Here is a 26654-nt window from a genome sequence, read left to right on the forward strand (position 1 = left end):
GACTCGTATCTTCGAAACTTTTGCACAGTGGGCTGGCGTTTTATCATTCTTGGGCTCAATCAGAGGACAAATGTGAGCCTCAAAAACGTGGGTATCCTTTATGACAAAGGCCCTGGGCTGCTGGGCCATCATCACTTAGAAAATATTTACTGCCACCCAAACTCTGCCTGGCACAGTGTTAGGCGTGGGGAGATCATGATGAAAGGATGCGAACTGTCCTGGAGCTTTACAGCTAGCAGAGAGAAAGATCTTTAAGGAAAGATCTTTAAGGAAAGATCTTTAAAAGATCTTTAAAGATCTTCAAGGTAGATGGTTGATGGAAGTAGATGAGAAGTGATCTCTTCCTGAGAGAATCAGGGGTAGCCTTCCGGAGGAGGTGACCCTTAGGCTGAGAGTCTGATGGATGAGGAAGCGTTTGACACCGGGTTGAGTTGGCTGAGACAGGGCCACTTTTATTTGCTCTTTTCTGAGAAATATGTAATAGGCAACCATGAATCCAAGAAGGTCTATATAACTGAACGTGATCACAAAATACTTCCCCCTCTTCTTTTGAACATGGTCATTCTAACGAGTGAAGAGAAGAATGAGGTAAGTTAATTGATGTTAAAGGCTGCCAAGCAGCACAGGTTACATACTAACAGCCTGAAGGCTGGGACACTGATCTATCTCTTTCTTCCTGGTACTGGGGCCCAAACCTTCTAACTATATGGGATATTGGAGGAGCTGGGTAAGTGTACCTTTGATTTTACTGGCAGCTGCTGGCCCTGCAGTTGCCATGGAGATGGAGAGAAAAACCATTGTGTCTGTGAAGTGGGTTCTCTCCTGCCAATCAGCCTTACTATCAAGTGCAGTCCCTTCATCACACCCATCTTTGGGACTCACTCAAGGCCTTTTAACTCCACAGTCTTGAAATTTTGGAAGAAGACCCAGTGATTACAGATACCACAACTCTGGCCCAGAGCTGGCATCCACCAAACTTTCTGCAGGAGAATATTGGAAAAATCCAAAGAATGACCACTCCTCCCAGAACTTGGACAGTTCCTAATGACATCATAAAAAGATGCTTATAAAACTGAAGTCTGGGGACTTCCCTGGTGGTGCAGGGCTTAAGAATCCATCTGCCAATGCACGGGACATGGGTTCAATCCCTGGTCCAGGAAGATCCCTCATACTGTGGAGCAACTAAGCCCGTGCGCCACAACTACTGAGCCTGTGCTCTAGAGCCCGAGAGCCACAACTACAGAAGCCCGCGCGCCTAGAGCCCGTGCTCCGCAAAAAGAGGAGCCACCGCAGTGAGAAGCCCACGCACCGCAACAAAGAGTAGCCCCCGCTCGCCTCAACTAGAGAAAGCCCGCACACAGCAATGAAGACAAAAAAAAAAAAAAAATATATATATATATATATAAAATAAATAAATAATAAATTTAAAAAAACCCCACTGAAGTCTGCAAGGGAAAACAAGGCCATTTTTCTACTCTGAGTACTTAAGCCTTGAGAAGGAATAGCATTCTGTCAATCTAGGCTGACTTTCTAAAGGGGTTTTCAATGGCAGTCCCACTATAAACACATTTCAAAAGCAGCCTCACAGACATTAGAAGGCATTTTGGGCACAGGTATTATATTAGTAGTTTCCTGGATTGGTCCTTTTACTCAAAGCTGTCCTTCAGTGGCTTAGTTTTACTTCCTCAGCTTCTTTGATTTAGGTGGACTTCCTTTTCCTTGAATGAACGCCCTTGGCATTTAGATTTTTCTTTGAACTCAGATTCCTCTGGGTTCTTAGCTGCCTTACAAAGGCCAGAGTCAGGGAGATGCTCCCTACACACATTCTTGCAGGCCAAAAATTGAACTAAATTTCTACCATGTGCTTGGACACAGGGTAGATGCCGGGTACAACAACGTTCATTTGTAAGCTGGGGGTGCTATCATTCTCTGGTAGGAGAGGATTCCACTTTTATCTGATTGTTGGCAATGTATGGAGCAGAACTTTTCCATCAGGGAAATATGTGGATGTCACTTCTCACCTAGGCACATCATTAATACCTGCAATGGGACCGTGGTATGAGATGGTCATTTTGCTTCTGCAGAGAATGCGGTTTAAATGGCAACTCCCCACTGAAATGACAGCTTGAAAAAACAATGGTGTTTCACTCCCAGACCTCTACCTCTATTTTAAAAGCTGTAGTATTTGTCTTATATAATCAGCTCAAGAATTTTGGAATTTTACCCAAAACGTGGCCAAAAGGACTGGCAAATATCACAGCAGCACTAATGCCACAAGCTGCCTGTTTAAGCTCCAATGTCAACTTCTAATCACACAATTTAAATAACTTAGGCTTAACTCCTGGGTGAAATTTGGGGACTCTTTAACGTCAACATGAGAGGATTTGGGAAAATGTTTGAGCAGGGATTAAGAAGTCTTTTCTACCACATTTAAAAAATGCATTCAGATCTCTTCATGGATCTTTAAGGCAGCGTTTCTGATGTTCACAGTGAGGGCTCACACAGCCGTCTCTGATGATTCGTTCGTTGGATGTTGGTGTGACTGAACTGATAGATTACAGGGTAGGGTTGCGGGTAGAGGAAAGCCACCTTGCACTTGCCTCCCTTCTCTCCCAGGAAGAAAAGACAAACATTTGCCTTCTGTAAGCATGTGAGGATAAGAATGCTGCTGGCGGAACCACCTAGGTCTCCACCACCTCTTTCCCAGATGCCAAGGAAATCAAAGTGGAAGGGATTCAGAATTCCAGGAACCCACTCTGCCTGCTGCTTTTGCTTCCTTTGGGCTTCTGGATAAACTGAAGGGAAGGCACAGCAAATTTTCGTGCAAGAGAGAAAGCAGTTTCCTGGAGGGGCAACCATCAGGGAGGGAGGAGCTGGGGGCAGTCTTGTCCTGGTGTAACTGCCTGTCATCTGACTACTCAAAAGAAAGAACGTGAAACTTGGAATTAAAGCACTCGGCTTTCTACTTACTAGCTGTGTCAACTTTGATACGTCACTTAAACTCTTTGATGTGCCTGAACTGTGGAGAATCATTGTTAACTCGCAGGATCATTTGTCACAGGTCTAAATGAGAGTTCACGTGAATTGCATAGCCAGGGCAAATTAATAAAGGACTGATCAGCAGAGAGAGAGGTCAGGATGCAGAAAGGTGAAGTCCTGGGTGAAGGGCATGTTGGATCTTTGGATTGGGGCCATGGGGAAATGAGGCTCTATGTTTGGGAAGGCATTTTGTAATGGTAGTGTGCATAGTGGTTAAGAGAGAAGGTTCTGGTCAGTGAATGAGCTTGGCCAAGGCCTCTAATGTCTGTGCTTCAGCCGCCTCTATGACATGGGGATACTGGGAGCACCCTTCTCATAAAGTTGTTGGAGGATTAGGTAGGTTCTCAAATGTAAAATGCTTAGAAGAGAGTTGGGCACATGGTAAACACCGCATAAGCAACAGCTATTTTGCACACAACTTCGAGGGGCTCCCAATTCATAATGAGCACCCCACCCAGAGCCCTACCTTGTCGGTACCACCCTCTCCCTCAGTGATGTATCTCTAGCATCCATGTGTTCACTGAGACCTCACCCCCTTTCCACGGTGGACTGGTCGACTGCTCTAGGGGTTGGCCCTTGAACTAAGCGGGGCCAGTCAGAAGACTGACTCTTGAAATTGTGAATGTGAGGGGGTAATGAGAAAAGCGGAAAGAGGAGATTGGGAGAAAGATTTGAGACAGAGGTTGACTGGCTAAATGGTTTTCTATTTGGCCATCCTGGAAACACGGAGAACTGTGGAACTGCCATGTTTCCCATCTGAGAAGCAAAGAAAGATGGTCTGCAGAGAAAGAAGGAATAATGAATGGGACACACAGGCTCAAGGGAAGGGAGAAAGTCCTGACCACTTGGTGGCCCCTGGCTCCACTCCCTTCCTAGGTCTTGGCTGTACCTTGCCCATGGGCTCTGTGAGACATTCCTTGCTCCCTAGAATCAATCCCCTCTCTTAAAAGCTTCCTTGAGTTGGTGCTTCTAATTTGCAATGAAGACACTCTACCCATCTTATAATTCAGAGAACACAGTGAATTATGTATGATGGATGACATCTATCTCCAGGAATTTCTGGTTATGATATTTACAGGAGCTGACGTTTAGCCATATGGGTTGAATTGCATACCCTCAATAAAATTCACTGTGATGCTACAAATAGAAAAATCAGGGCATGCTAAAAGAAGATAAGCATGGGTGCTTTGTTTCAATATCTTTTCAGGAACTAGCCTGTATCTGAAAACTTGGTATTTAATTTTTAGTAGATGAGATACTTCTCACTCTTCCTCAGTATTAGCCGGGCTGGTTTAAGCAGAAGTAGAATTTCCTTTTCTTGGAATCCAACTAAACTGAAGGAAAAACAGTTACACAGTTGACGATCAGGAAGAAGTAGATTCAGTGTCTTGAACACCCTGAGGATCTCAGTATATTCTGTTTATCTTTGTATGTATGTTAGCTTCACTCTTTTATCTTCTTTCCCCTACACTGAAGAAATGAACATGGCTGCAGACATCTTTCTACCACTACAAGACATAGCTCTGTTGGCCTACAGTCCACAGGTCCCAGTGAAGGGGTTCATTGGTTTAGTTGCATCCATTTCTGGACCAATCACTAATGGCCGGGGCAGGCTGGGAGATGTGATTGGTTCCACTTGGGTGAGGAGTCCACTTCCAGAACCAAGTAACTGTGGCAAGGGGGCCATTGGCATGAACGAATATTGCAAAAGAAGACAGTCAATTTCCAGGAGAACAGGAGATAGTAGTGGGAAGATTCCCATAGAAATCCTCCTGAATGTTTAAATATACCCTCCATATACTTTGAAATATACCCTCCATATACTTTGCCCAAGATTTACTTTAGTTGCCTATCTCATTGTCCAAGAAAGTCTAGTTCTAAGTTGTCAGTAACATCCTATTAGGTATCAAAATACCCAGTGGTGTGGGCCAAGGGAGAGAGTTTTTTGGGGTTTTTTAACATCTTTATTGGAGTATAATTGCTTTACAGTGGTGTGTTAGTTTCTGCTTTATAACAAAGTGAATCAATTATACATATACATATGTCCCCATATCTCTTCCCCCTTGCGTCTCCCTCCCTTCGACCCTCCCTATCCCACCCCTCTAAGTGGTCACAAAGCACCGAGCTGAATTCTCTGTGCTATGCGGCTGCTTCCCACTAGCTATCTATTTTACGTTTGGTAGTGTATATATGTCCACGCAGCTCTCTCACTTGTCCCAGCTTACCATTCCCCTTCCCTGTAACCTCAAGTCCATTCTCTAGTAGGTCTGCATCTTTATTCTCGACTTGCCCCTAGGTTCTTCATGACATTTTTTTTTTTTAGATTCCATATATATGTGTTAGCATACGGTATTTGTTTTTCTCTGACTTACTTTACTCTGTATGACAGACTCTAGATCCATCCACCTCACTACAAATAACTCAATTTCATTTCTTTTTATAGCGTAGTAATATTCCACTGTATTTATGTGCCACATCTTCTTTATTCATTCATCTGTGAATGGATACTTAGGTTGTTTCCATGTCCTGGCTATTGTAAATAGAGCTGCAATGAATACTGGGGTGCATGTATCATCCTGAATTATGGTTTTCTCAGGGTATATGCCCAGTAGTGGGATTGCTGGGTCGTACGGTAGTTCAATTTAGAGTTTTTTAAGGAACCTCCATACTGTTCTCCAGACTGAACAGTTCTCCATACTGTTCTTTGTTTATTTTTGTTATTTCCATTTCTCTAGGAGGTGGGTCAAAAAGGACCTTGCTGTGATTTATGTCATACAGTGTTCTATGTTTTCCTCTAAGAGTTTGATAGTGTCTGGCCTTACATTTAGGTCTTTAATCCACTTTCAGTTTATTTTTGTGTATGGTGTTAGGGAGTGTTCTAATTTCATTCTTTTACATGTAGCTGTCCAGTTTTCCCAGTACCACTTATTGAAGAGGCTGTCTTTTCTCCACTGTATATTCTTGCCTTCTTTATCAAAGATAAGGTGACCATACATGCGTGGGTTTATCTCTGGGCTTTCTATCCTGTTCCATTGATCTATATTTCTGTTTTTGTGCCAGTACCATATTGTCTTGATTACTGTACCTTTGTAGTATAGTCTGAAGTCTGGGAGCCTGATTCTTCCAGCTCCGTTTTTCTTTCTAAAGATTGCTTTGGCTATTCGGGGTCTTTTGTGTTTCCATACAAATTGTGAAATTTTTTGTTCTAGTTCTGTGAAAAATGCCAGTGGTAGTTTAATACGGATTCCACTGAATCTGTAGATTGCTTTGGGTAGTATAGTCCTTTTCACAATGTTGATTCTTCCAGTCCAAGAACATGGTATATCTCTCCATCTCTTTATATCATCATTAATTTCTTTCATCAGTATCTTATAATTTTCTGCATACAGGTCTTTTGTCTCCTTAGGTAGGTTTATTCCTAGATATTTTATTCTTTTGGTTGCAATGGTAAATGGGAGAGTTTTCTTAATTTCACTTTCAGATTTTTCATCATTAGTGTATAGGAATGCTAGATTTCTGTGCATTAATTTTGTATCCTGTTACTTTACCAAATTCATTGATCAGCTCTTCTAGTTTTCTTGTAGCATCTTTAGGATTCTCTATGTATCGTATCATGTCATCTGCAAACAGTGACAGCTTTACTTCTTCTTTTCCGATTTGGATTCCTTTTATTTCTCTTTCTTCTCTGATTGCTGTGGCTAAAACTTCCAAAACTATGTTGAATAATAGTGGTGAGAATGGGCAACCTTGTCTTGTTCCTGATCTTAGAGGAAATGCTTTCAGTTTTTCACCATGGAGGATGATGTTGGCTGTGGGTTTGTCATATACGGCCTTTATTATGTTGAGGAAAGTTCCCTCTATGACTACTTTCTGGAGGGTTTTTATCATAAATGGGTGTTGAATTTTCGAAAGCTTTCTCTGCATCTATTGAGATGATCATATGGATTTCTCCTTAAATTTGTTAATATGGTGTATCACATTGATTGATTTGTGTATACTGAAGAATCCTTGCATTCCTGGGATAAACCCCACTTGATCATGGTGTATGATCCTTTTAATGTGCTGCTGGATTCTGTTTGTTAGTATTTTGTTGAGGACTTTTGCATCTACGTTCATTGGTGATACTGGCCTGTAGTTTTCTTTCTTTGTGACATCTTTGTCTGGTTTTGGTATCAGGGTGATGGTGGCCTCGTAGAATGCGTTTGGGAGTGTTCCTCCCTCTGCTATATTTTGGAAGAGTTTGAGAAGGATAGGTGCTAGCTCTTCTCTAAATGTTTGATAGAATTTGCCTGTTAAGCCATCTGGTCCTGGGGTTTTGTTTGTTGGAAAAATTTTAATCACGGTTTCAATTTCAGTGCTTGTGATTGGTCTGTTCATATTTTCTATTTCTTCCTGGTTCAGTCTTGGAAGGTTGTGCATTTCTAAGAATTTGTCCATTTGTTCCAGGTTGTCCATCTTATTGGCATAGAGTTGCTTGTAGTAATCTCTCATGATCCTTTGCATTTCTGCAGTCAGTTGTTACTTCTCCTTTTTCATTTCTAATTCTGCTGATTTGAGTCTTCTCCCTTTTTTTCTTGATGGGTCTAGTTAATGGTTTATCAATTTTGTTTACCTTCTCAAAGAACCAGTTTTTAGTTTTATTGATCTTTGCTATCATTTCCTTCATTTCTTTTTCATTTATTTCTGATCTGATCTTTATGATTTCTTTCCTTCTGCTAAATTTGGGTTTTTTTTTTTGGTTCTTCTTTCTCTAATAGCTTTAGGTGTACGGTTAGGTTGTTTATTTGAGATGTTTCTTGTTTCTTAAGGTAGGATTGTATTGCTATAAACTTCCCTCTTCAAAATGCTTTTGCTGTATCCTATAGGTTTTGGGTCATCGTCTTTCACTGTCATTTGTTTCTAGGTATTTTTTGATTTCCTCTTTGATTTCTTTAGTGACCTCTTGGTTATTAAGTAGTGTATTGTTTAGCCTCCATGTCTTTGTATTTTTTACAGATTTTCCCCTGTATTTGGTATCTAGTCTCATAGCGTTGTGGTCAGAGAAGATACTTGATACGACTTCAGTTTTCTTAAATTTACCAAGGCTTGATTTGTGACCCAAGATAATATCTGTCCTGGAGAATGTTCCATGAGCATTTGAGAAAAATGCGTATTCTGTTGTCTTTGGATGGAATGTCCTATAAATATCAATCAAGTCCATCTTGTTTAATATATCATTTAAAGCTTGTGTTTCCTTATTTATTTTCATTTTGGATGATCTGTCCATTGGTGAAAGTGGGGTGTTAAAGTCCCCTACTATGATTGCGTCCCTGTCGATTTCCCCTTTTATGGCTGTTAGTATTTACCTTATGTATTGAGGTGCTCCTATGTTGGGTGCATAAATATTTACAATTATTATATCTTCTCCTTGGATTGATCCCTTGATCATTATGCAGTGTCCTTCTTTGTCTCTTCTAATAGTCTTTGTTTTAAAGTCTATTTTGTCTGATATGAGAACTGCTACTCCAGTTTTCGTTTGATTTCCATTTGCTTGGAATATCTTTTTCCATCCCCTCACTTTCAGTCTGTATGTGTCTCTAGGTCTGAAGTGGGTCTCTTGTAGACAGCATATATATGGGTCTTGTTTTTGTATCCATTCAGCCAATCTGTGTCTTTTGGTTGGAGCATTTAATCCATTTACATTTAACGTAATTATCAACATGTATGTTCCTATTACAATTTTCTAAATTGTTTTGGGTTTGTTATTGTAGGTCTTTTCCTTCTCTTGTGTTTCCTGCCTAGAGAAGTTCCTTTAGCACTTGTTGTAGAGCTGGTTTGGTGAGGCTGAATTCTCTTAGCTTTTGCTTGTCTGTAAAGGCTTTAATTTCTCTATCAAATCTGAATGAGATCCTTGCTGGGTAGAGTAATCTTGGTTGTAGGTTTTTCTTCTTCATCACTTTTAATATGTCTGGCCACTCCCTTCTGGCTTGCAGAGTTTCTGCTGAAAGATCAGCTGTTAACCTTATGGAGATTCACTTTTGTGTTATTTGTTGTTTTTCCCTTGCTGCTTTTAATATTTTTTCTTTGTATTTAATTTTTTTTTAAAAGTAAGAGTGCTTGTTTATTTATTTATGGTTGAGTTGGGTCTTCATTGCTGTGCGAGGGCTTTTTCTAGTTGTGGTGAGCAGGGACTACTCTTTGCTGTGGTGCGCGGGTTTCTCATTGTGCTGGCTTCTTCTGTTGCGGAGCATGGGCTCTAGGCATGCGGGCTCAGTAGTTGTGGCTCGCAGGCTCCAGAGCGCTGGCTCAGCAGTTGTGGCTCACAGGCTTAGTTGCTCTGCGGCATGTGGGACCTTCCCGGACCAGGGATTGAACCCGTGTCCCCTGTGTTTACAGGTGGATTCCCAACCACTGTGCCACCAGGGAAGTCCCTGAATTTTTTTTTTTTTTTTTTTTTGCAGTACGCGGGCCTCTCACTTTTGTGACCTCTCCCGTTCCGGATGCGCAGGCTCAGCGGCCATGGCTCACGGGCCCAGCCACTCCACGGCATGTGGGATCCTCTGGGACGGGGGCATGAACCCGTGTCCCCTGCATCAGCAGGCGGACTCTCAACCACTGCGCCACCAGGGAAGCCCCCCTGTATTTAATTTTTGATAGTTTGATTAATACGTGTCTTGGTGTGTTTCTCCTTGGATTTATCCTGTATGGGACTCTCTGTGCTTCCTGGACTTGATTAACTATTTCTTTTCCCATATTAGGGAAGTTTTCAACTATAATCTCTTCAAATATTTTCTCAGTCCCTTTCTTTTTCTCTTCTTCGTCCGGAACCCCTATAATTCGAATGCTGGTGCGTTTAACGTTGTCCCAGAGGTCTCTGAGACTGCCCTCAATTCTTTTCATTCTTTTTTCTTTATTCTGCTCTACAGTAGTTATTTCCACTATTTTATCTTCCAGGTCACTTATCCGTTCTTCTGCCTCAGTTATTCTGCTGTTGATCCCTTCTAGAGAATTTTTAATTTCATTTACTGTGTTGTTCATCACTGTTTGTTTGGTCTTTGGTTCTTCTAGGTCCTTGCTAAAAGTTTATTGTATTTTCTCCATTCTATTTCCAAGATTTTGGATCATCTTTACTATCATTACTCTGAATTCTTTTTCAGGTAGACTGCCTATTTCCTCTTCATTTGTTTCGTCTGGTGAGTTTTTTACCTTGCTCCTTCATCTGCTGTGTGTTTCTTTATCTTCTCATTTTGCTTAGCTTACTGTGTTTGGCGTCTCCTTTTTGCAGGCTGCAGGTTCGTAGTTCCCGTTGTTTTTGGTGTCTGCCCCCAGTGGCTAAAGTTGGTTCAGTGTGTTGTGTAGGCTTCCTGGTGGAGGGGACTAGTGCCTGTGTTCTGGTGGATGTGGCTGGATCTTGTCTTTCTGGTGGGCAGGTCCACGTCTGGTGGTGTGTTTTGGGGTGTCTGTGGCCTTATTATGATTTTAGGCAGCCTCTCTGCTGATGGATGGGGTTGTGTTCCTGTCTTGCTATTTGTTTGGCATAAGGTGTCCAGCACTGTAGCTTGCTGGCTGTTGTGTGGAGCTGGGTTTTGGCGTTGAGATGGAGATCTCTGGGAGATTTTTGCCGTTTGATATAACGTGGAGCTGGGAGGTCTCTGGTGGACCAGTGTCCTGAACTTGGCTCTCCCACCTCAGAGGCACAGCCCTGACACCTGGCTGGAGCACCAAAAGCCTGTCATCCACACGGCTCAGAATAAAAGCGGGAAAAGAAACAAAGAAAGAAAGAAAAAGATAAAATAAAATAAAGTAAAAATGAAATAAAATAAATTTATTAAAGTAAATAATTAAGAAAAAATTTTTAATAAGTAAAAACGAAAAAAAAAGGACAGACAGAACCTAGGAGAAATGGTAAAAGCAAAGCTATACAGACAAAATCACACACAGAAGGATACACATACACACTCACAAAAAGAGAAAAAGGGAAAAAATATATATATATCGTTGCTCCCAAAGTCCACCTCCTCAATTTGGGATGATTCGTTGTCTATTCATGTATTCCACAGATGCAGGGTACATCAAGTTAATTGTGGAGCTTTAATCCGCTGCTTCTGAGGCTGCTGGGAGAGATTTCCCTTTCTCTTCTTTGTTCACACAGCTCCTGGGGTTCAGCTTTGGATCTGGCCCCTCCTCTGCGTGTAGGTCGCCGGAAGGCATCTGTTCTTCGCTCAGACAGGACAGGGTTAAAGGAGCCGCTGATTTGGGGGCTCTGTCTTACTCAGGCCGGGGGGAGGGAGGGGCACGGAGTGCGGGGCGAGCCTGCGGCGGCAGAGGCCAGTGTGACGTTGCACCAGCCTGAGGCACGCCGTGCGTTCTCCCGGGGAAGTTGTCCCTGGATCCCAGGACCCTGGCGGTGGCGGGCTGCACAGCCTCCCCGGAAGGGGGGTGTGGAGAGTGACCTGTGCTCGCACAGAGGCTTCTTGCTGGCGGCAGCAGCAGCCTTAGCGTCTCATGCCCGTCTCTGGGGTCCGCGCGGTTAGCCGCGGCTCGCGCCCGTCTCTGGAGCTCCTTTAAGCGGCGCTCTGAATCCCCTCTCCTCGCGCGCCAGGAAACACAGAGGCAAGAAAAAGTCTCTTGCCTCTTCAGCAGCTCCAGACTTTTTCCTGGACTCCCTCCCGGCCAGCCATGGCGCACTAACCCCCTGCAGGCTGTGTTCACTCCGCCAACCCCAGTCCTCTCCCTGCGCTCCTACCGAAACCTGAACCTCAGCTCGCAGCCCCGCCCGCCCCGGCGGGGGAGCAGACAAGCCTCTCCGGCTGGTGAGTGCCGGTCGGCCCCCATCCTCTGTGCGGGAATCTCTCCGCTTTGCCCTCCGCACCCGTTGCTGCGCTCTCCTCCGCGGCTCCGAAGCTTCTCCCTCCGCCACCCGCAGTCTCCGCCCGCGAAGGGGCTTCCTAGTGTGTGGAAACCTTTCCTCCTTCACAGCTCCCTCCCTCTGGTGCGGGTCCCATCCCTATTCTTTCGTCTCTGTTTTTTCTTTTTTCTTTTGCCCTACCCTGGTACGTGGGGAGTTTCTTGCCTGTTGGGGGGTCTGAGGTCTTCTGCCGGTGTTCAGTAGGTGTTCTGTAGGAGCTGTTCCACATGTAGATGTATTTCTGATGTATTTGTGGGGAGGCAGGTGATCTCCGCGTCTTACTCTTCCGCCATCTTGAAGCTCCTCGCGAGAGTTCTTTGATCTTTGTTCAGAAATGAGCAACTTGGCGCACTATGTAACAGTTGTTCACCCATGGTCTTTTAAAAATTAAAATTAGCTTACGCAAGTTTCTAAAATTATCATGTTAAGCCTTAAAAGTAAACAAGACAACTAAAATAAAGGTGCCATGAGCTTGTTTTTGAAGTGTGTGTGTGTAAAATTTTCTTTAAGTGGCACGAATACTTATTAGTTGGGGATATAATAGTTGCCTAAGGGCAGGGCATGGACCAAATGACCTCTATTTTCCGGATAATCTGCTGAGGAGGTGCTGAATTTAGAGAAGTACATTCCGAAGCCTTATTGATGTTTACTCCCACATTAAGCAGGATTTTCAAATATAAGAGCCTTTTACACTACCTTTAGCCAGAGAACTACATACTACTTTTAGCCAGACGACCCGACCATAAACTTTGAAGGTGTCCAAGAACAAGATGCAGAACGTTTCAACACACGAAAGGGGATTTTCCTGCTTGAGCACGAAAAGGGATTTTCCTGCTTCTTGGAGTCTCTCCTCAGTTTCTCTTCCAGTAGAATTCCTTTCCACGGGTACAAATCCTGAGATGCTTCTTTCCATAGAGAGGAAGGCTGAACACCAAGCTCCACCCTGTGCTCATCCTTCCCCACACTCCGACCCCCATTTTTAAATTTTGCACGTAGGGTGAGCCCAGTCCTGATACTTAGACTTGAGTGAAGGGTCCACTGTAGCCTCTTAACTAGTACCTCTCATGTCCAGCCTAGATTTTCCCATCTCTAAAACAAGAATAACAAATGCCCCTATGGAACTGTTTGGAGGATGTAATGAGATGGCATATGTAAAGCATGTAACATGCTTGACGCAGAGTCAGTGCTGAAGAAATGCCACTAGCACGATTACTGTTAACACAAATGGTAGAACAGTTAGAATAGGAGATAGGGGCTTCCCTGGTGGCGCAGTGGTTGAGAGTCCGCCTGCCGATGCAGGGGACACGGGTTCGTGCCCCGGTCCGGGAAGATCTCACATGCCACGGAGTGGCTGGGCCCGTGAGCCATGGCCGCTGAGCCTGCGCGTCCGGAGCCTGTGCTCCGCAACGGGAGAGGCCACAACAGTGAGAGGCCCGCGTACCGCAAAAAAAAAAAAAAGAATAGGAGATAATGCTTAGGCTCCCAGTCCTCAACAGGGAGACATCCCAACCCTAGAGCAATCCCATCTACTGGGAGACTCAGACATGTAAATGAATAGTCACCATTCAGTGAACTGTCATAATAAAGGTTTACACGTGGCAAGAAGAAAGCACAAAGTGGGCAGGATGAGCTCAGCTCTTAGACAGGGATTTTCAGTTGAAGACTGAAGGCTGAGCAGGAGAGCTTGCTAAGTGCAGGAGAGGAGAAATGTCAATCCACATTGAAACACTAGTGGCTACAAAGGCACTGAGGTTGGAAAGGGCCTGGGATATTCAGAGGGAGACATTCTGTATAGCTGGAATGGGGAGCTCTGGTGGGAAAGTTGTGGGAGGTGAGGCCAATAAAGAAGGATATGGTCTGTGGATTAAGAGCCTTGAGTATCATTCTAAAGCACTGAGACTTTGTTCTGGGGACACTGGAGGATTCTATTGAAGGATTTGGAGGCTCTGTTATGAGATGTTCATATATGAGGTTTCGAATGATGATTACATGCAGGATGGACAGGACACAGGGAGGGAGTGAAGCCAGGGATATACCCACTAGGAGGCTATTGTAAGATCCAGGCGTGGAAGATGAGGGGCCTGAATCAAAGCACTAGCAGTGGTGCCAGAAACCAGTAAAGGGATCTGGCCCACATTTGGGAGGCAGAATCAAGAAGCCAGGTGGCAGACCGGAGTGTGGAGTGTTCTGGGGAGGAAGGAGAAATTGACAGTGACTGGGAGGTTTCATCCATGGTAACTGCGTGGAGGCCACGTGAGGAGTCTATGCAGGTGTGTGTACTCGGCGGGCAGTAAGATTTGGAACACATCCAACCTGAAATGCAGGGGACTGGCCACGTGGAAATGCTCGACAGACAGATGGAAATGTAAGTCTGGGACTCAGAAGAAAGGTGAGGCTGGAGTTTGAGTACTGATTGGAGGATAGGAAATACATGTGCTGTGTCTAGGACACTTGCCCTGAGAAAGAAGGGTTGAGGACCCTACCAGGTGATTATCCTCTTCTTCCTGAGAAGGTAAAATTCTCAGTTTTATCTTTCCACGGCCCTTAACGATCAGTGCAGTTCCGGTGTGGGGCTCTGGCCCGGTCCCCCAGCACACGTCCCCAGCGTTTCCTTACCCTGGCTATTTGGTCTGCCATTTGGAGACGTCCGTCCAGCTCTCGTCGGATCTGGGCCGCTTGCTCATCTGGATTGTCCAGCTGCACAAAAGCACAAATGTGGAGACTTTCAGTTTGGGTGACAAAAGCCAAGGAACTCATGACTTGACACCCAGCTACTCTGTGCCCCCACAGACCTATTCCACTAAAACGTAAGAATCGTGGGACACACAAATCCAGTTTGAGGGAAATCCCAAGTTAAATCGTTTTAAGGAGAATGTGATGGGGTAGGCAGGCTGTTGCTAAGAAAGACATCTAAATGCACTTGAATAAGAACCACCTCTGAACTTCTAGGCAGCAGTGCTTCTAATGAGGGCCTGACGCAGCTCTCCTGTTTTGGGGTCCAGCGAAGAAGTGTTTACAGGGCAGACGTACAAGGAAGGAGTTGGTAATATAACTGTTAGTATCGTACCGAGCGGACATAGTCCGCATCCATGGCGCCTACGTGGCATATATCCTGCTGCTCTCCCACCCCTGGACCGTGGATGATTAGTTAATCATTGCATCCTTTCTCTCTGAGCCCTGAGACCTTTTCAACAAGTACTCCAGATGGCTGCTACCTCTCAGTTGGTGTTGATATCTTATATACGCTACTAGGTATAAAACAGATAACTAATGAGAAGCTACTGTATAGCACATAGTTCCCTCTACTCAATGCTCTGTGGTGACCTAAATGGGAAGGAAATCCAAAAAGGAGGGGATACATATATACGTATAGCTGATTCACTCTGCTGTACAGCAGAAACTAACACAACATTGTAAAGCAACTATACTGTAACAAAAATTACTTTAAAAAATTAAGCAGTAAATTGGAAGTAGGTGCGAGCCTCCTTCTCCTAACGAATTGAATGCATGCATTAGAAACTACACAGAGTATGCTTCAACGGGAGGCCATCCGTAATCTGCTTGTGAAATTTGCACTTAGATAGTTACCCACTCAGGTGATTTTTGTCACATCTACATTAAATTTACATCTGGCTTAAAAAAAAAAAAAGAAATCTATCTTTGTCTTCTCTGATGGGTAGACAATTCGCTAACTTCTCTAGTGTCAGTTTTCCGATCCATAGAATGAAGGGGTTGGTTATGTAATCTCCATCATCCCTCTCCCATCTTTCTATAAATCTATGAAAGACATTGGCAAATATTTCTACGAAGGTCCATATAATTAACACTCTAGGCTTGGAGGGCCATAAGATCTCTGTTGCAGTGACTCACATCTTCCAATGAGATGTGAAAATGGACACAGGCAACACGTAAATGAATGAGCACTGCTGTGTTCCAATAAAATTTTATGCACAACAGGTGGCGGGCCATAGTTACTGATCCCTGCTCTAGGAACTGAAGTGCTCTCTTTACTTCCAAGCAAGCCTAGCGTTATACGTCAAGCTGTAATTGAGTCTGCTTTGTTCAGTACCTGATAAATTATTTTATTCACAGAAAAGTTTAATAAGTAGGGAACAGTGACATTCAAATGGGATGTACTCTATTCTTCTTTTCAGAACAGATTAACTCACAACAAAAAGTAGATAAAAAAATATGTGAGTTTTCTAAGTCCCTTTCTCTTAAAAGCCATTTTTATTCAGAAATCTGAAAAGTATGGAATTTTATTCAGATATTTGAAAATGAAAACCCAGCTCCATGCTTAAAAAAGAATCTAATCTATGCTATGAAATGGTATAGAAAATAAGTTATTTCTAATATGATGTAAATAAGAACACTGGACACTTTATGGTCATAGTTTTGAAGCATCATGAATAGTCTTCTTGGGTTTGTTATACAAAACATAAAAATCTATCTGGCTTTCTGCTCTGCATTTTTATCACCCTGTTCAATTCAGGAGTTGCCTTATCTTCTTTTTCCCACAGTTTTGATAAGCAGGACTGTTTTCTAGATCATAAAGATGGGATTGTTACTTTTGGTCATATATTCTAAAGTAGCATTTCCAAACGGGTGTTCTGCTGAACAACACCCTTATTACAGACTCCAGAAGAAAGGATTGAGAAGGGCTCCAAAAGAAGGGCTAGAGGGTTTCCCTGGTGGCGCAGTGGTTGGGGGTCCGCCTGCCGGCGCAGGGGACACGGGTTCGTGCCCCGGTCCGGGAAGATCCCACATGCCGCGGAGCGGCTGGGCCCGTGAGCCATGGCCGCTGTGCCTGCGCGTCCGCAGCCTGTGTTCTGCAACAGGAGAGGCCACAACAGTGAGAGAGGCCCGCGTACCGCAAAAAAAAAAAAAAAAAAAAAATGGCTAGATAAGTTTGTAAAATGCTGTCGAAATGCACAAAATCTCTGAGAAGCTCAGCAGTAAGGAAATCTGTCAGATTTTGACCAACTCAACTATTATTTAACTTAAATTTTTATTTTTTGCATAACGCCCAGAGAACATGAGTTGGAAATCCTGTTCTAAATAAATCAAGAGAACCACTGGAGAGCAGTCACACCACTAACCAGTGGTCCCTCCATCACTACTTGCAATAGGCACACGTGGGAAACATGGTATCCTCTGTGCTGGTTTCAAGCTCCAATGAACTGTTTTTATTCTATTCCCTTGGAAGCCCAAGACTTCTTCATACCCAGGTGCAAACCCACTGGGAACACTCAGAAATATCCTGTTCAAAATACATATGCAAAGAAAACATCTGACTACTTCACTGAGAAGAAGCAAAATGATTCGGTTAGGGGCTAAAGTTGGGGGGGTTCTGTCAGAAGATATGATGCTCGAGGTTAAAAGTGAAAAGAAAAAACAACCCAACAGAACCATCCCCATTATGAAATTTCTCAGAGGTGTCTGAATTCTCCCACTGGCCTCACCAAATACAATTAGAAACAGCAGAGGATGCCAGCAGCGAAGATGAGCAGGCTACGTCTACACAAAGCTTCATTCATTGGTTCATTTATTCATTCATCAAATTTTTATGGAATGTCTTGCTATGCATGATACTGGAACAAGACAGACCCAGTTCCTGCCTCCACGGAACTTAAATCTAACAAGAACAGGTATGGCTATTTGAATAATCTGGGCACAAAACAGAGGGGATTAGCATTTATTGATGCCTATTTCAAGACCAGGGACTGTATGACCTATATTAAAGCCTTCTCTAAGGGGTCCCAAGAAATAGATGTTAACGTGCATTCTCCCAGGAAAAGGATTCTGGGGTCAAGAGACACTGCTCCTTCCTGAAAATTTATAATACGTATTAGCATAATTAAGATTCGAAGAAATTCTAGAGTAAATCATCTTGTTTAACTGTGTTTAACTTTGCCTTTGACACAATTTTTTCACTGAAGACAAGTATTTCACAGAGCAGTTTGAGAAATTCCCAAGTAAAACAACTTTATGAGGTATGTACCGCTATTATTCCCATTTGACAGACGAGGACACCAAGTCTCTATAAGGTTCAGGAATGTGGTAAAGTGGCATGAGCCATTTGAAATGGGAGTTGGCTCTGCCTCAGACTGGAACTCTTCTGTTCTGCTTTATGTTGACTTTCTTCTTTAGTGTATTGTTTTGGTTTTCTAATTGGCCGTGACAACTAACTCCACACTCCTACGTGGTTCAGTTTAATACAAAGAGCTGCCACTCAGGGGCAGAGAAATGTCTACTGTCCATTTCCTATCATGACTGGTTTCTTCTGGGGAGGCTGTTGCAGTGCAAGAGCCCTACCTAAGAAATAACAGTAATGGGTAGGTTCTTAACCTGGCTTTGCCACTTAGTAGCTGTGTGACCTTGGGCAAGTTACTTAACCTCTCTGTGCCCAGGCCTCCTCATCTGATTAATCAGTATAATAAGTCTACCCCAAGGCTGTCATGAGGATTCACTGAGACCACAGATATAAAGCTTTCAGCCCAGTGCCTGGCATTCAGCAAACCCTCAGGAAACAGTGGCTGCCCTTCCCTGGTGTGGATGCGGGGTCTTGGTGTGATAGTCTGTGTCCGGAGAGGAAGGTGATGGGGGCTTCCATCTCTGGATGAATTTCTTTGGCTTCTCAGTGTATCCTACTTTCTCCAGGGTCAAGTCCTTTGCTCCATTAGACTTTAATTAGCAGGAGTGACCAGAAGGAGGATGCTGCTGCCTGAGAGCTAATGAGCTGAAGGGAAGATGGAAACAGAAATGCAACCGAAGCTCCCTAAAATAGCCTGGTGTGAGAGAGAAGGCCATCCTCCATCAAAAGCCTTGACAGCCCCGCTCTATGAAACCCCCCCAAATAAAGAGAAATCAAGTAATTACCTTTCAACTGCTGGAAAGAAAAGGCCAGAGAGTGAGCTTCCATGGAAACGAGGTTCTGTTTACCTCATTGGTCTTTTCCACTGAGGAAAGGAAAGATCCCCTGGCGAACCAGGCCAAGGGCAAACTTTCCCGGGGACAGCTCATTGGGGTTAAAATATGCCATGTGCAAGAAGGCTTTTCACCTAATTAGCCAAATAATCTTCCTACTAGCGGAGGTCAAACAGAGGCACTGTGGTTGTTTTGATTTGCCAGCCAAGCAAAGGGAACTATTTCCTTGGGCTCTTCTTTTAAAGTGATGGAGAACTCAGCTCGGTGCTGGGTAAGCGCAGACAGGTACCACCTAAGCCACAGGTTCAAGCCCATCCCGAGGTCTGGGATTCTCTCCACTCACAGCTGTGTCCCTTCGGTCAGTGCAGACATGAGAACCCGGACCAGCATCGCTGTCGGGCTCGTTCGCCCTGGCAGGAGCACCGCGCGGTGGAGGACCCCGTACGGGGGAGTCTGCAGCCAGCTATCCCACTACCTGGTATGCAAGACCTTGTTATGCCTCTTAACCTCTTTGAGCCCCGGTTTCTTCGACTGTAGAGGGGGGACCATTTTTATCTTGCATGGCTACTGAGAGGACTGAATGAGACCATGTGTTTCAAAGGAAGTCAGGCCTCCTTGGGTCCAAATCTCGGCTCTGCAATTTCCTTACTCAAAGGGATCACACAGGTGGCTGAACCTCTCTAAGCCTCAGCTTCCTTGTCTGTAAAACGGGGGAGAACATAAGAGACCTACCTCAGTGTGTTGACAGAAGGATGGAGTGGGGTGATCACGTATGCACAGCACCTAGTGTGGAGCTGGCACGTAGCAGGTCCTATAGCTTAGCAACGAGTTTCTAGAATGATCCCTTTTGAGGGTGGGCGCTCATCAGATGTTCACTCCCCTCCCTGCCCTTTGAGATTTATGAAAGAAACCAGGGGAGCCCTGGCGTGGACGGGAGGTGCCTGTGTGCTGGTCACGCTTTACCCTTAGCTGGCGGATCTCGGGCCAAGGTCACGACCTCTCTGTCCACAGCCCCTTCATGTGATAAATGAGAAACCCTAAGTGATTATGTTGCAGGAGTCTCTGAAAAGCCTAGACGAGCATTTCTCAAAGTTATATTCTGGGGAAGCCTGGTCCCGCAGATCCTCTATGAGAAAGGGTTCTGTGGCCAAATAAAATCTCCCTCTCTCCCCTTCCTGGAGAAGCCACAAGACACATTGGTGAGAAATGTTACACAAAGGCAAGCTTGTGTGGGCCCATATTTCCCAAACTTCTCTGAACACGTGGGTAATACGTTTGAACACCCCGGCATACTTTGGGCTAAGCTCACCGAGGCAATTCCTCATGTGCTTCATTTCTCTCATGTCCACGGACAGAATTTTGGAGGGAGAGATAGAGGCAGGTAGGAAGCAACCCCACTAAGTAAATAGGTCTATATCTCAGTGAAAAGGGAATGCCCACCCGGGAACACCCTGTCTGACCTCTGGGGTGATGGAGATACCATCTCAGGGCCCAGGCATGCAGCCTCGTCATTAACCCCAAAGCCCTGGGCCTTGACAGTGTGCCTGGGTACCGGCTTTCCCTAGGGATGCCTCAGTTCTCTGGGGCTTACACATTATGATGCTGGGGAGGCGAGTCCAACTCTGGACCCGTCCGAAGTCATCACTGTTTCTACCACCAGGTAGCCTGCGATCAAGCAAAGAGAGGACGTGATTCAAATATGCAGAAAATTGAAATAAACAGGCAGGTTACTTGATGCATTGTTTGAGTAACTGTTCTGATTTCTGAACAAGTCTCTAGGCCTCGGCCTCAAAGCAAATGGACCAAGCTCAGCCTCAGGACTATACTGACATGATCCAGGACTGTGGCTGGAAGGAGATTTAAAGGTGCCGCAGTGACCTCAAGTTGGGGTGGAGGCCCTGCTGAGCTCTGTGGCCTGTCAGACACCACCTCCCCACTCAGTCCGCTGCACAGGGTCCCCACTGGGGCTTCTGGAAGGGTTTGCTTTCTCCTGCTGCCAGATCTTTGCACACCCTGTCCCCCACACCTGGAACACTCTCCCTTGTCTCCCCCATTGGCTGGTAACCCTAACCCTAACCTCCTTCATCCTTCAGCTTTGCAGCAAAGTCTTTTCTGACCCCTCCAGACTCGGCGCGTTTCTCCTGTCATATGTTCTCCTGGCACTGTGCACCTCTCCTTTATTAGCGTTTATTGCAATTTTAATTTTACATCCACTCATGTGATTGTGTGATGTCTACCTACCAGACTGTAAGCTCTGTGAGGACAGGTGCATGTGATTTCGCTCACCTCTGCATCCCCGGCACCTAGCCTAGCACCAAATACAGAGTGGGCTCTGATGACTGCATGGCCAACTGAAGGACTGAGTCAATTAACTGTGACCCAGAAGGAAAGCGGCCCACCCACAGTAACACCATCATCAGTGAGAGAGCTGGGACCATGTTCCCAACCTGCTCACTTCTATGCTATGTCTTGCTGCTTAGCAGCTGCATCCTGGGAAGTGCCAGTTTCTGCAGAAATAGGTAAAGACTGAACTTGGCTGGCCTATAACCAGTCACATCACTGATAAAGCATCCTTAATTCCAGACTGTGGGGGACTGAGGCAGGTGGGCCTGTCAGCAGCTGCGGTGCAAGCCACCTGCCGACCTGGGTTGAGCTCCATCTGTTCCCCTTGTTTCCCCTTTACTTCCCAGCCTGGTCCCTCGGTGCCCACGGATTCGTGTCTGAGCAGGAGGTGCGACTGCGGAGGAGGGTAGAGGCGCCTCCCATACGGCACTCTCATCAGTGGCACGGCCCCCCTTTCCTCCAAAGCCCTGTGTTTTTTATCCTCCTTCAGACACAAACTGCTCCAGCCAATGGTGCCTTCCTGGTGCACTGCAGTCTGGAAAGTTACAGCTGCGACAGTGTCAGTTCCCAATCAGGGGATATGGGTGCCCGAGCTCCAGCCTCAAGAAGGCACTGAACTTTGGATGTTGGCTACGTTATTGCATTCAGTGCCTGGCTGCCACTTCCCAACTCCTGTCCTGCCATCTCTTACAGCCTGTCTCTCCTTTGTCCACCTCTAAGGTGGAGGCTGTAGAATAGCGTCAGACCTCTCTTGTGTAGGATCAGTTGTTGCCTTTCCACTCTGAAGCCGAGCAACATTGAACAAGTTATTAGGTCTCTCCACGTCTTCACTTTTAATTTTTTCAACTCCCTTAACTCTACAGCGGGAATAATAATGAGAATACCTCCCTCGTAGGATTGATAAGAGGTTAAATGAGACGGTGTGTGTATGATGCTTAGCAGGGTGCCTGGCATGCAGTCACTTTCTGTAAATCTTAGCAGCTATTAGCACGTGGCATTCCGCAGCACAAATTCTTCACCCTCACACAAATTCTGATTCTAATAACACTTCAAGTGGCAGAACAGTTTTCCCCAGCTTTCAGGTAGGAAACCATGCTTCAAAAGATGAAGTAGGGCTTCCCTGGTGGCGCACTGGTTGAGAGTCCGCCTGCCAATGCAAGGGACACGGGTTCGTGCCCCGGTCCGGGAGGATCCCACATGCCGCGGAGCGGCTGGGCCCGTGAGCCATGGCCGCTGAGCCTGCGCGTCCGGAGCCTGTGCTCCGCAACGGGAGAGGCCGCAACAGTGAGAGGTCCGCGTACCGCAAAAAAAAAAAAAAAAAAAAAAAAGATGAAGTAGTTTGTCGGTAGTTTCAGAGATAGGTGAATCTGCACAGAGGGGACAATCCTGAGAAAACAGAGCATTGATTTTAGAATCAGAAAACCTTAAGATCAAACCCCACCTTTGTCACACACTCACTGTGTGACCAGGGCCAGGGAACTCTACCTCTCTGAGCATCTATACCTGGAGCTCTAAAATAATACCCTCAGAGGACTACTGTAATGATAATCATAACAGACATTTCCACACTCTAGGGGTTCGACATATTGTAGGTTTACTATTACTTCTATTATTATCACTGGGGATGAATCTGATGAAATCTGCAGCCATGCCTCTGATGTAAGTCTTCACTGGGGCTCTTTTCCAAGGTTATTTGTGGAGTTTGATGTCCTGTGCACACACAATTATATTGTTTTTCTAAAACTCAACCAAGGAGATACCACCCCATTTGTGGACGAGTTAAAATAAGATCACTAGTGCCTTTCCTTACCGTGCCTTATTTCCTCTCCAAGAGAAGACCCTGAATAGGTCAAAGTCTCCATTCTGAAGGATGCACTTCTCCTTGACTGCATAAGGCAAGGTTTAGCTCTCAGAGTTTGCCAGCCAATGAGAACATCCTCTGCATGCGAGTCACCCATTTTATGTCTTTACTGGCTTCTGGCAATGCAGTAAATATAACCCAAGAGCTCCAAATGCAGTAACTCTCGGAGTGAGCAGCAAATAAATATATAAAAATACTCTGGATGGAAAACCAATCCATTCCTTTATGATCCTGCAGTGCTCAACCAGCCTTCCCCCATCCCCACCCCAGTCCTGCAATGACCTCCCCTCTGCTTTCCACCATTTCAAATCTGACATACCATCCGGGTATGGTCTGATTTCAGACATGCTTTCTTTAGGGAAGCCCTCCTTGATTGCTTTGGCCATGTATCAACGTGCTCTTGTAGGCAGCACTGGCCAGTCTAGGATCTCAACCTCCTCTGTGTCACATGTTTCCGATTTCCCTTCCTGCCAGAATAGCTGCAGGGCACAATGGTCAGGAACCTAGGGAACTAGAAACAGACCTGGGCTCAAATCTTTGCTCTGCCATTTACCAGCTCTGTGACACTGGGCAATATACTCCCTGTGTCTGCCGCTTCATCTGCAAAATGGGAGTCCTAATAGTAACAATGCCAACAGCAGAGGCTTGTCATGAGAATAAAAGAAGACAGTACTCGTAAAGCACTTAGCGTGATGCCTCGAATATGATGTAGGGCCAAACAGTCAAGGCTATGATTTAGTACTACTGAGGCCACAGACTATGGTTTTTATCCAGCATGAAGGACACAGCTGTGCCTTTTCCGGATCATCTTAATGGTCTTCACAGCTGGGGCTGGGAGATGGTCCAATTCACCTGCACCATCCTGAAGACACAGAACCTTAAGCCACTCAGAGAAGAGAATGGACACTGTCTTTCAGGGTGGGAGTGTGGCCGCTGAAGCTCAGGGGATGGAAGAAGCAGGTGGTTTTGTGCTTGGGACTCGGCTGATTTATTCCTTCTTAACTATGAAGTCACATCTTCAGTATCTCTTGAATCCATCTATTCTGTTTATCCACTTCCCTAGGGGAGGCCACCACTGTCTCCATGGTGAAGCGCTGACCTGTTTACCGGCATCGTCTCTGACACAGCAGTTCTCAACCTGGCTGTACATTAGAATCATCTAGGGTACATGAAAGACAAACTTGATACCCAGACTGCATCCAGACCAACTAAATCAGACATTTGGGTTGGGGCCCAGGCGTCAGTTTTTGTTTGTTTGTGTTAACGGTTCAGGTGATTCCAATGTGCAGTGAAGATTGAGAACCTTTACCAAAAGTCAGTGGTTCTCAAACTATGGTGAGACTCGACCAGAGAACTTGTTAAAACACAGAGTTGTGGGCCTCATCCCTGGAGAGTTTTGATTCAGTAGGTCTGGGGTGAGAACCAAGAATTTGCCCTTCCTGGGTGATGCTGATGCTGAGAACCACACTCTGAGTGCAAGGACAGAATCCATGCTCTGCAGTGCACTCTGCTCATCTTTCTGGAATGTGCATATGCTCACGTTACTCTCCTGCTTCAGGCCCTACAATAATGTTCCATTTTCCTTGGCAACAGGAGTCCCAGATCATTATCAAAGCAGACTATACTACAAAGCTACAGTCATCCAAACAATATGGTACTGACACAAACACAGAAATACAGATCAATAGAACAGAATACAAAGCCCAGAAAAAAACCCACACAACTATGGTCAGTTAATCTATGACAAAGGAGGCAAGACTATAAATGGAGAAAAGACAGTCTCTTCAGTAAGTGGTGCTGGGAAAACTGGACAGCTACATGTAAAAGAATGAAATAAGAACATTCTTTAACACCATACACAAAAATAAACTCAAAATGGATTAAAGACCTAAATGTAAGACCTGATACTATAAAACTCTTAGAGGAAAGCATAGGAAGAACACTCTGACATAAACTGCAGCAATATTTTTTTCAATCAGTCTCCTAGAGTAATAGAAATAACAAAAATAAACAAATAGGACATAATCAAACTCAAAAGCTTCTGCACAGCAAAGGAAACTATAAACAAAATGAAAAGACAACACACAGAATGGGAGAAAATATATGCAAATGATGTGACTGACAAGGGATTAATCTCCAAAATCTACAAACAGCTCATGCAGCTCAATATAAAAAACAACAACAAAAAAAAAACACAATCCAATCAAAAAATGGGCAGAAGACCAAAATAGACATTTCTCCAAAGAAGACATACAGATAGCCAAGAGGCATGTGAAAAGATGCTCAACATTGCTAATAAGTAGAGAAATGCAAATCAAAACTACAATGAGGTATCACCTCATACCAGTCAAAAAGTCTACAAACAATAAATGCTGGAGAGGATATACAGAAAAGGGAACCCTCCTACACTGTTGGTGGGAATGTATATTAGTATAGCCACTATGGAGAACAGTATGGAGGTTCCTTAAGAAACTAAAATAGAGCTACCATATGATCCAGCAATCCCACTCCTGGGCATATATCCAGAGGAAACCACGGTTCAAAAGGATACATGCACTCCAATGTTCCTGCAGCACTGTTTACAATAGCCAAGACATGGAAGCAACTTAAATGTCCACTGACAGATGAATGGATAAAGAACATATGGTACATTTATGCAATGGATTATTACTCAGCCATTAAAAAGAAGGAAATAATGCCATTTGCAGCAACATGGATGGACCTGGAGATTATCATACTAAGTGAAGTAAGTCAGACGAAGACAAATATCATATATCGCTTATATGCAGAATCTAAAAAAAAAAAAATAATACAAATGAACTTACTTACAAAACAGAAATAGACTCACAGACTTAGAAAACAGATTTATGGTTACCAAAGGGGAAACGTGTGGGGGGGTATAAATTGGGATTTGGGGATTGACATATACTCATTACTATTTTTTAAATAGAATCATCAAGGACCTACTGTATAGCACAGGGAACTGTGCTCAATATTCTGTAATAACCTACATGGGAGAAGAATTCAAAAAAAAATAGATACCTGTATATGTATAACTGAATCACTTTGCTGTACACCTAAAACTAACACAACATTGTTAATCAACTATACTCCAATATAAAATAAAAATTAAAAAAAGAAACCTCACGGAGCATTGCCATCTGGCTCTTGCACAGCTTTCCAGCCCTTTCTCCCAATGCTTTGTCTTACCCTCCCGACCCAGGCCATCCTGTGATGCTTCTAGGTTCCCAAACATGACATATTTGTTTGTGCCCCCAGGCCAATGCTCCTGCACTGCCTTCCTCTGCCATCTTCATCTCACTGACACTTACTCATTAACCCAACTTCCAGCAGCCTCCACGTTGCTTCCTTAGGATTCTTCTTGGCCCCAGCCAAGGTCACTTCCTCAAGGTCCTGACAACATCATGAACCTCCTCTTTTATCACTCTCATTACATGTGCATTATTTGCTCCAGTTCCTGTTCTCTGAGAGACTATAAATGCCTTGATGACAGGGACCATGTCTGTCCAGTACACTATAAAATCTCCAGAGACTGATGCATGGTAGGTGTGTAAGAAGTATTTGCAGAATTAACTT

General features: G+C 44.5%; 1 protein-coding gene across 12 annotated transcripts in view; it reads right to left on the reverse strand.

The window, feature by feature from the left end:
• The window catches only part of CADPS (calcium dependent secretion activator), a 796875-nt gene that overhangs the window by 252164 nt on the left and 518057 nt on the right, over positions 1–26654 (reverse strand). For all 12 annotated transcript variants that reach the window (XR_013830018.1, XR_013830019.1, XR_013830020.1 and 9 more), the window contains one exon: positions 14543–14623. Coding sequence is in view for 9 of the 12 variants with exons in the window: in XM_079933010.1 (XP_079789136.1) it covers positions 14543–14623 (81 nt within the window). In the remaining 3 variants the exon portion in view is untranslated. The remainder of the gene's footprint in view (positions 1–14542; positions 14624–26654) is intronic.

The sequence above is a fragment of the Stenella coeruleoalba genome (genome assembly GCF_951394435.1).
Source record: "Stenella coeruleoalba genome assembly, chromosome: 10".
NCBI lineage: Eukaryota > Metazoa > Chordata > Mammalia > Artiodactyla > Delphinidae > Stenella > Stenella coeruleoalba.